This window comes from Syzygium oleosum, unplaced genomic scaffold (assembly GCF_021117445.2).
Source record: "Syzygium oleosum isolate NSW1041296 unplaced genomic scaffold, Sole_v2.1 Sole_v2.01, whole genome shotgun sequence".
Taxonomy (NCBI): Eukaryota; Viridiplantae; Streptophyta; class Magnoliopsida; order Myrtales; family Myrtaceae; genus Syzygium; species Syzygium oleosum.
The window spans coordinates 28,914,736-28,925,813 of NW_026607485.1; the positions used below are offsets into that span (position 1 = coordinate 28,914,736).

The window sequence follows — 11,078 nt, forward strand, 5'->3', positions numbered from 1 at the left end:
CTAGGTATAAACCTAGTCCATTATTATTGATGAGGTCTTATTAGGATCAAGTGCTCTAGACTCACGCATACCGAGTCCCCAGAGGATCAAAATTCAGTCCTAATTTTCTTGTTGCCTACTTAATCTTCTGACCTGCAATTTATCTTTTCCAAGTTTGTCTTCCTTCAACTTCTTCCGATATCCCATGCATGATGTTGCATTTTGTTTGCTCTTGTCGAAGGATGTGCTGTTAGTTAAAAGAGTTGATGTTGCATTTTGTTTGCTCTTGTCCAAGTTTGTTCTAGCAGTTAAAAGAGCTGCGGCATTTTTATTTTCCCTTTAATGTGTATAAAGGATTTGCACGAGGAGCACTATTTTCCATTTGCTAGAAATGGGAGAAATAGAATGTATGGCGGAATCGAAGGCCGATCCCCTATTTGCTTCTCCTCGTCCATAATGTTTTCTTTGTTCCTTTGCGATTCTTTCCAAAATCCACCATGTTTGTTCACTAAGTCCCTAATGATCTGTGTCCATATTCAAATTGTTAACCTCCAGCATTATATTGACAATTGCATTACATTGATATGCTTTTACGCACTTAAATGGTCAGATGTTTCCTTTTTCCATGTACAAAGTTGCGTCGATTCATGGATTTTTTTTCTTTTGACTGGTTTTGTACACATGAATTAGGTGCATGGACACCATCGATTTTTCATTCCAATTGGTGCTCAATTATCAGTGAAATTACGCATTATTCTCTATTTTATCGATGCGAGGAAATGCACCGTAACTATGTTTTTCCGAGATGACTCTTGATTCATGTCTTCTATGATGATACTCAAAACTTTTCGAAAAAATTGACTTGAAACGGGAGGAATTAGAAGGCTTCCTCAAGATTTTGTAGCTTTTAGAACATAAATTACCATTTCATTGCAGGGCTCTTCTTCTACTTTCTTCGCTTTGCAGACTTCATTTTCTCCCAAATTGTAAATGTGTAATGGCATCATATAAGCACGGGTCGAGGCAGTCATTAATTCTACGGTTATGATCAAACTTAGAAATTATTCCTTCTGAGACAGAGCTACATAGCTATGCAATAATAGTTCATTATGGAAGAGACTGGGTATCTATCAATCAATAATCTTGTGTACTCGTTTCCTTCTCTACCAACTTTTCAACCCTTTCACCCGTATTTGAGAGGAGCTCTCAAAGCTCATTCTTCCAGGCTAACTACAGAGAAACGGCAGATGGGTCATTGAGTATCCGACTGCTCCATCGTCACCGTAACCACCTTTCTTTCACGCTCGTGTTTCATCACCTATCTTTAACACTCGGGTTTCGTGTCGAGGAGTTTCACTTTGCCGTAAAATGGAACCCATGAAAACTATCATACGTTATGATGCTCGTGCCGAGACCATAGTCACGCTGCTCGAAATCCCACTTCACTATTTCGCGCAAAAGGGCTCACAGGCAACCATCGGACCTCCTGCTACTCAGTTTATCGTCTCAAAAAGATTCCCTCCTGCGAAAGCTACACTTCACACGATACAAAACTTCGGAGGAACACATCGCGTTTTTCTTTTTGTAGGTACAAGTGAATTAGCTATAGGGCACAAAGGGGGTGCAAACCCAAGAAAGAGCTCACGACACCTAAAAAGTGCTCACTTACAAGACAAAGCATCTCCAATGTCAGTCAATGCGTTTTACATCCATGTGCTTCCACTATACCAAGAAGCGTAACACTTTGCGACATTTTTTCACATCAAACTTTGAAAAGGCCTAACCGGAATTTGCTTCCCCACAAAGAAAAAGTGCAAAAGCGAGACAAGGGGAAGAGCATGTGATGAAAGCCAACTTCCCCTACTAAGACATGAAAGGGAAAGAGCACGCGATGAAAACTCAAAATGCTGGTGATATTTCGACTCTCAAGAAGAAATGAGTGGCGCATGCAGCTCATACTCTAGAATCCCAGTCCATAGTGTTGACGCCGGCCATTGCCCCTTCTGTTTCTGTTTTAATTCTGATTTATTGTGAGTTCGAAATGGACCAAATGATAATCTCTTTAGCCTTTCCGTTACACGTCAAGATCTATAATAATCTCCTTTTATGACTATCTAAGATCACTAGGTAGGAACTGACACGCCGGTGAGTACAAACTAGGAGAGTCAATAGAACAACTAACACTTGTCATCAGCCTACACGACTTTCAGACTCCGCTAATTAGGCAGACCTGGCCAGCTTAGACAACGAAAAGCTTTAATTTCTGTGTAACCCATAAAAGATAAGCCTACCATACCATGTAACGTCAAGACACCAACTTGCATTTCCATTCCCACATGAATATCAAAAGAATGTCTATTTACAGATGCTGCCAACAGTAAGCAACGAATGACCACGATTGTCACCACATTTGGTGGGTACACAGCTAGTTTATGCACATGCAATTTGGTCCAACTGAGAGAGAGAGAGAGAGAGAGAGAGAGAGAGAGTTACTTGTACATCTCTGTTATACAAGTGGCACAAGTCAGAAACAGAGTGGCTTGCAGAGATTTGAGTCGATATCTGTTGGACAATAGGGGCACTTAAAGGGCTTGGAGAGGTTCTTTGACATCTTCACTATTGACTGCTTGCAGAGAACATGGCCGCAGGGCATTAGCATTGGCGGGTTATCATCTGTAGCTTGCTCCTTGGACACTGGACACACAAATACAGAGTGAAACTGAAACTCATCATCCAACTCAACCGGAATCGGCAATTGCTTCATTGACTGCCACTCTTGCTTCTTTCCCCACATCACGTTCATGAACTTTAAAAGTGGTGGCAAAGCCTGGAAGCCAGCAGCTACAGTCACGCCCAAAGGGCTCTCAAAGGATTGTCCCAGAAAACCGCAAAACTGCCTAGTTAGTTCTTCCGCCAATTTGTCCCAGTTAGCAGGGGATACTAAATCAGGGTATGGGGACTGTTCGAGCCTTCCAGCCCACAAGAGACAACCCATAAGCTTCTGTATTTCAACCAAGTGGTCAGACGCAAAAGGTGCCAAGTGGATCCTCGCGTATTTAAGGGCCTCGTCTCTGTTTCCCCTTTGTAGTATCTCCACAAACTGCATTTGATGAAGTTTTACTATGAGGTCGGACCCATTTGCTGTAAGTTTACTACAGTTGGAAGTAGCCCACTTCAGTGCTGGTTCTAGATTTCGACTCTTCACTGCTTCAAGTATCTGGTACATCTCTACATACGGCGACCTTATTGAAGCAATAGATTCTGGCTCCATCGCCTCAGTAACAAAGCAATCGCCGATGTCAAAAAGACCCTGTCTATAGAAATGGCTTGCAATTACATAGTTAACTGTGGCTGTATCAAGGTCAACATTTCTGTAAGCCTTGGATATATCTGGATTAAAGGACTTCTCCAAAGGCTTTGAATACTTGCTAAGTGCAACATTCAAATCCTTCTGTGTGCCTTCTAAGAGAGTCAGTGGAGCCATCTCTTTTATCTTGGTCTTGAGATCAGCAAGTAAAGCTTTGTAGTCTGAGCGAGAATCAGAATTATGAGCATTCTGAATTTTCTCTATTGAGCCTGAAATTTCTTGAGTGATTTGATCAATCACTTCTTGGGTCTTGGAATATGAAAGCTTCTGTTTTTTAGCAACTCTATCAAATGCATCTCTAATAGAGTTCACATCCATTTTTCTGTCTTGCTCACAGTATGGTGAACTTTGATCGGCCAACAATGAAACAAGCACCTGCTAGACAAAGAAGAAGGGGCATACTTAACTTCCATTGAGAGACTAGATCTCACACACAACAATCACAACAGCTCAAGTAAATAAAAACTACAGAGCGACTACTTAGGGAAGCTCACTCAGTGATATCTATAATGAGACAAGTGCTATGCAGGAAAATATAGAATCGCTCTACGCGAGCAGCTCAAGCAAAAAGCAAGAGGACTAAGACTGGAGGATTATAGCACCTCCTGAGAATTACCAAGCCAAAATATAACAAAGCGAAATCATAAAGATAGGGAGTTGTCCTACTTTGTGCATTATAACGCTCATATAAGTACATTGTCAACCATCGAATTTTTAGTGGCACAACTCAATTTTGTCAACAGTCTCAGATGCCAAAAGCTCATGTAAGGCGTCAAGGAAAACTGGAATAGCACATAGCCATGGGCGACGGGATTATTGAATCATCAGTCGCAGAGGCTCCTCAACCATAAATAAGATTCTATCCGAAGAAATGCACTATTCACCGCATCAATCAAGGAAGACAGAGACGAAGTCTTGATGAAGGAAAGGTTGATTAATGTTCAAAGAGTAGGACACACACACACACACACACACACACAAACACACATGAAACTCCAGTAAGAAATACTTCAATCTGCAAACAATCGTATAAAATCTTATTTCAAGATGAGCAGAATAATACAATAAACAATTTAAAGTACAACTTAAGTCCTATCCCCACAGCCATCTCGAGAAATACACTCTGATTGATCGTGACAGAAAACCTTCTATGGGAGCACACAATATAGGAGGCAAACCGCTATTCCCTGAAAGCGGGCAATTCATCACCAGCACTAGAAAAAAAATCACGATTAGCCACATTTGTAAAGAAGGCAAGATTAGAGTTAAAACTCTAAAGCGAAAGTTAAGAAGAGGACATCATAACCTGGAAAAAGCTCACTCACATTAACAAATTTATGGCACCTCACTTTCAGTTTCCTTAATTATACCATCTTTCGTCTTCTTATTTTCTTTGTTTTTGGGTTTGGGTGTGGGGGAAAGGTGAATGTATAATGGCTATAGAGCACCAAGGGGGTGCAGAGCCATATGCAAAAAGAGGTCGGTTAAAGGACAAATAATCCACCATGCAATCAGAGCATTTACATACATATGCAAAGTTTCAGAGGTTCTTATGTTCGGCTCTTTCCATATCAAACTAAAACACAATTTAAAAAATCCTTTTACAGATAAAGAACTATGAATAAACTATATGAACCAAGTTTCTATAACTAGTGCTATACACAAGCTAAACTACACAATTAAGTGCTGAAGACATCTATGCAATAATTATATGAGGAAAGTCTGAAAGTTGTATTCAGATATACCGAACAAGAAATGAGTACAAGAAAAACGGCATTTAATCAGAACACACCAAAAGGATTCTAAGTCCCTATAAATAACTTGAACCTACAGAACCTTTGACTCAATTAACTTACAGAACATACCCCTGCCATCGTGGTGCCATCTACCTGGAAAATTCTGATCGGTGTGAACTATTCTAAAAAGCACCATTCTATCATTTTCTTGATCTCGATGAATACAAATCTATTGTATTTTGATTCATTAAAAAGCACCAAATAAAAAAGATTTTAGTTCTAAAGGATTATTTTAGGAATAAGTGCACTGGAAGTCCTACAACTTGTCATGAAAGTGCAATTGAGTCCTATAACTCTAAAAAAGTGCAATCAAGTCCTAAAACTTGTCAAGTTGGTGCAATCAAATCTTAAAACTTGAGTTGGACGGAGTTAATGGAAGACTTGATTGCTCCAACTTGACAAGTTTTAGGACTCAATTGCACTTTTTGAGAGTTTTAGGACTTGATTTCACTTTCGTGACAAGTTTTAGGACTCAATTGCACTTTCGTGACAAGTTTTAAGACTTCCAGTACATTAATCCCTTTATTTTTTTGCTATATTTGTTAAAAGCTTGAAGATATAAGTGCAAGATCACCCTATCAGAGGAATAATGGTCATCCCCATATCATCTTTAGAAATTATCACATAAGGTTATTCCCAATGCAATCCTTCCAATTTAAATTTTCTAATTCAACTATGACCTTTCTTTGCATGTAACTGAATCAGAGTTCAGACACGAGGTAATAAGTAAAAAGGCTAACAAAAAGAGCCCTAGGACAATCATACCTTATTTAATGACGTTTTCGTATCAATGACCCTTAGAAGATAAAAAGTCTACACCACTGTATTATCTTTAGACATTATCATACGAGGTTTTCCTAATGCAATCCTTCCATTTCAAATTTCCTAATTCAAACATACCTTTCTCTGCACATGCCTGAATCAGACAGAGTTCAGAATTAGGTAAAAAGTAAAAAGGCTAATAGAAAAAAGACCTAGGGAGATCTTGTATTTAATGACTATTTTCCCTTACGAAAACGTGCTTTCTTATCAAAGTCCCTAAGAAGCTAAAAAGTCTACACTACTAGGTTAGCCAAAGTTACATATGAGCTCTTTAGCCAATTCGCAATTTTCTGAAAACAGACCAGAGCCAGAGGGATTGATATACTTTTCACAAGCGTTCTATAAAATTTTTAATGACCAAGGGTAATTCAAGAAATCAGCGAGCAGTCTGACCCACCCAAGGACATTTCTACATGTAGAAACAAAGCAATATCTAAAGTATCGTAGTTGAAGTTACAATAATAGAAATCAAAAGGTCAGAGCATCCAATCACACATGAGAATTTCTTTCTTTAGTACTAACTTGACTTTGTATTTTCTTTTGTGCCTAGCATGTACTGGGTCACCAGTAAAATTTTCTTCAACCCACCAAAGTAAAACCCTGAAAGTCCATCAATTCAATCAACAATCCATTCCCATATAGTTAATCCTTTTAATATATCAAATCCCATCCCTTCCCCACATGTACTGGCAAGACAAATATACGTCACAAAAGGAATAAGAAAATCAGGATCACCAAGCACATCAAATCTTGAAGTCAATCAATGCAATCCTCAACCAAAAAAAAAAAAAAAGAAGTCAATCGATGCAATCGAATCAAGTCAGACTTGGGTCGCAAAGTCTCTGAGAGTTCATTAGTTTAAAAGAAAACTGGGCCCATTCCTAATTACTATAATTTATTCATTTTGAATAGATTTTCAACGTATGCTTTCAGGAACCTCAAAGTATAATAGAGGTAAGTTAAGCCATCAAAGTCACTTGCTTGAGCTCAACTCATCTCCTAAACTTAACGTCCAGAACTTGACTCAAGCTCCTTCAAGTACCAACATTTGAGAATGAGCTCCAGTCAAGAACAATGTAGACATATTTGAGCTTGACTCAGCTCAGTTTGAGTTTTTCCATGTCTAGTTGCGCAAGAGCTCTCGCTCCAGCTCAAAACTAGGGGTTTCCAGAATAATATCTAACAGAAAAAAGAAAAATACCAATTCGCCATGAATATTCACTTCAAAATAAAATTGCAGCTGTGGATACTTTTAACAGTTGATTGGAAAATTCAAGGAATCTCTAGATCACAAAAAAATGTACAAATTACTAGTTATAAACAAAACCCATAACAAGATCAAGTAAATGCCCATCAGATCAAGAGGAGTCAAGACACATCAAGTTCTAAAAGCTTATCTTACAAATGTTCAGCAGTACATATATTTGGTCAAGAAAAGGAAGAAGAACAATTAGAGGATGAACGAATTCCAAACAACACATCTATCCATCGGCAACCTCATTAGACAAATGGACCCTAAGCCACATCAAGTGGACTGTCTTTTAAGACTACATTTGATAAAATAAAAAAGTCATCACCTTATGAGACCAAGACACTTGAAATGAAGATACCGTCCCTAAAACAAAGAATTGTTAAAATCGATTTTTGAATCTCATGATCCAAGGTCTATCTTTGCTGGACAAATTGACCTCTGACTACTGCTCTATCTTTCATTTAATCAGAGAGAGAGAGAGAGAGAGAGAGAGAGAGAGAGCAGGAAGTGATAGGAAAAAGTGGTGTTTGGGTGAAACCTCATCAAGAAGCATACACCCTCTGGTTCTCGAGGAAGGAGGTGGAGATGAACAAAAACAAGCTACTGAATTGAAATGCTCCCGCTCTTTATCTTATACCTTCTGTATCCTCTTTGCCTTCTGGTTCTACTCTCGCTCTCTCTCTGTCTCTCTCTCTCACTCACTCACTCACTCACTCACTCACTCACTCACAGAATGTATCTTAGTCTTTGTCATAAACAGTACTAATCAACCTTCCGCTTGGAGCCCCATCAGGTAACAACAAAAGTTTTCAGACTGCAACAAAACTAACTGATACATATTGTGGAAACTCAAAAACGTTAATTTTATTGAGATTCTGGCTGAAAATTGGAAGTCACTCGCAATTCACCAATTTGGAGCCACGTCAGATCTAGATATCAATCCGTTGTTTACTCATAGAAGCCTCATTAGGCAAAAATCGCTCGAGTGCTATATTTTGTTTAAAACTTTCAAGATTCAACCTTTATCCTCTTCAAGATCTAGGAGAGTAAACTGGGCATAGGCATGTTAAGTCACTCAATCAACCCTTCCAAAAATCTACAAAGACTCAACATGCAGCCAAGAGACTAATTATAGAATTTCAATAGACAATTCACCAATTATGGGATTGTGCAGATCTCAAGAGGCTGTGTTGGATGAGAGGAGAGAAGAAAAACTAGGAAGAAAGTAGCTAAAAACTCTAAATCTGCCTCCTTCCCTTCTCACAAAATTTCGAAGTTTTCTTCATTCTCCATCCAACCTTTCATCCTCCCCACTTCTGTTATTTCCCGAACGACACTGACCATTTAGAAAAGGGCTTGGCTGTTTCAACGTTGGTTCCTGTATTGGAGCTTTATACTGACACTGACTCTGTTTAGGGAATGGAATTCTTTCTGCCTAAGACCATCTATCCTTGCGAGATTGCAAGTGATGAGGATCTGTCTCTTCCTATCCTCCTTGCGAAGGTTGCACAGTTACCTTGGCACCCCTTTCTTAATGAAGAGAAACAAAAAAGAAAACAAGAAATTATCACCACAATTATCCCAAACATGACAAATCAAATGCCGTGAAAAAATGTGTCATCACCGGCATCAAGAAATTGCTAAAACCTCACATAGAGAAGATGGCAGGGCTCTCTTTCAAACTCAAATGAAAACAAACTTCTCAAAACTAATGTCATATGAAGTCATAAATCCTCATAAACTATATAACTGCCATGCATAGAACATTACATATAAAGGAAAGTGCAACCAATTGACTCTAGTAATCAAAGAGAAAGAAAGGAGGGCTTTACCAGATTCGAATGCATCTATACAGTGAAGAGACTCATTCACCCGAAAGTTTATACAAAGAAGTCATCAAACCCCATTTCAAAAACTAAAAAGAGCAAACACAAAAAGATATCTACGACCCGCGACCTGTTACACTTTATCTTTCAAATTCAAGGAATCAAGACACAAATTTGCCGAAACAGGGCGGGGCAACCGTTCTCCCTGCGTCGAGCACCGCTCCTTGCGATCCGACAAGCTCACACACACACACACACACACACACACACGGGGAATGAGATCCACCTCGGTTCCGAAGGCGAAATCGGCGAGCTGGGCGGCGGCGACGACTCGGAGCCGGCGAGCTGCAAGCTCGACAGCTCAACCGTGCCGCGCGGAGCGACAAGGAGAGAGGAAGAGAGAAAGTGAGAGAGACAAGAGAGTGAGGCTGAGGTCAGACGACAGAGCGGATACGTTAGGGAAGGGAATCCGGTTTCACAATTCACGGGCAAGCCCTCTCAAGGACAAACACGACGGCAAGTTTCGATTTCGCAGAGAACCCAACAGAGCGAGACACACACTCTCCACCGGAAACGAAAAATTCGCAAAGCCAAACCCAAGAAGAGAGAAAAAAACACAAGAAAATCCAGACGACAAACCAAGGAGAAACGGGGTCCGACCCACAAACGATTGCAAACCCACGAAAGCTTTTAACACGGAACCAAAGGAAGGAGCTCACCAACCTCGCGTATCGACGCGCAGGGAGGGACAGAGAGAGGGAGAGGCGGAGCGAGAGACGAAACCTCGCGAGGAAGCAAGAACCGCCCGTGGCTCTTTGAGGAAGAAGGGGGAGGGGGAGAGAGATGGAGTCCGGAGGTGGAACACAGATCTGGCGCGGATTTACCGGAATGCCCCCCGCTCCCTTCCCTTTTTACTTCTTCCCGGTCCTTTTGTCGCGTAAATTACAGATTTGCCCCGTCAGGCTTTTGCCTTTTTTTCCAATTTTGCCCTCCCCCCTCCCCGTCTGGAGCTGTTCGCTAATGTTCGGTAAAACGGTTTGATGTCCCGCTCACCGGACCGCACTGCATCATGTGCTGTACATCGGCGGAGAAACTCGGAGGCCCGATTGGTGGATTCTGTCGCCGAACTCCGACACCCTTCGGCTCGCCGGTTCAATTCGGAGATGGAACTTCTTAGCAATGGTAAGGGAGCCGGTTTCTGGAATGATGTTATGCTGAGTATTCAAGAGTAGTCGGCATCTTCGCAGCATGAGCACAAAACTATGGAGTTTTCCGACTTGAAGTGGCGATGATCCGACGTGAATTTCACGAGCCCGGCAACGAGCTTGTCCTCCGATGATTAGAATGCCGTTACTAAAGATTATTGGATTAGTACTGGAGTTCGGAACGTGGCTGAACAGAATATGTTACTTTGCTGAGAATGTTAGTGAAACAATCAATGCTATTTTCCGTTGGCAGAATATGACAGCTTGTGATGGTAATTGATGCTGCAATCTGGGAAGTTCTCTGAGAAACGAGAGCTTGACTATGGGAGTGCATATGATTCGGCACCGGGATGTTGATCTCGATCCCGATGTTCACGGGCCGAACCAGGTCTAGATATGGAAACCCGTTACGTGTTCCGAGGATTCAAACGTACGCACGGCTCGCTGTAAATCGCGACGCTCAAACGCGGTGTGGTTCCACTCTTCTACTTGCACTTATGTCTATTGTGCGGACACGGCCGCAAGTTAGTACGCAAGAAACGCTCGCAAGCCTCGAAGCAAGTCAACTAGAACATTTCGAATCACTTTAGATTATCGATTAAATTAATGTGTTGAGGTTGCGTGGTCATTCATGTTAATGGGACTTAACAATCCCAAGATCAGCAACTATGTATTACTTTGCTTGAGCGGAACATCAAAATGAAGTCAAATGATTTTCTTTTTTGTGTTCGAGTTGCGTGCAAGCGAAAGTTCCGTTTCGGCGAAATGCTGAGTTAGGCCGGAAACGAATTATCCTACGTGGTGTTTTGTCGCATGTTTCGAAACGGAGTC

At 40.8% G+C, this 11,078-nt stretch overlaps 1 protein-coding gene across 5 annotated transcripts; it reads right to left on the reverse strand.

The window, feature by feature from the left end:
* Positions 1-2,279: 2,279 nt before the first annotated feature.
* Positions 2,280-9,874, reverse strand: LOC115685212 (protein RMD5 homolog). Of its 5 annotated transcripts, none has more exons than XM_030610239.2 (2): positions 9,766-9,874; positions 2,280-3,721 (listed from the first exon to the last, which is right to left on the reverse strand). In XM_030610239.2, exon 2 carries the CDS (start codon positions 3,662-3,664, stop codon positions 2,504-2,506), a length of 1,161 nt encoding a protein of 386 aa, XP_030466099.1. In that variant the 5' UTR covers positions 3,665-3,721; positions 9,766-9,874; the 3' UTR covers positions 2,280-2,503. The 5 variants fall into 5 exon arrangements, with proteins under 5 accessions (XP_030466099.1, XP_056164158.1, XP_056164165.1 ...); XM_056308183.1 differs by having other exon boundaries at positions 9,762-9,846; XM_056308190.1 differs by having other exon boundaries at positions 2,280-3,724; positions 9,762-9,778.
* Positions 9,875-11,078: the final 1,204 nt, after the last annotated feature.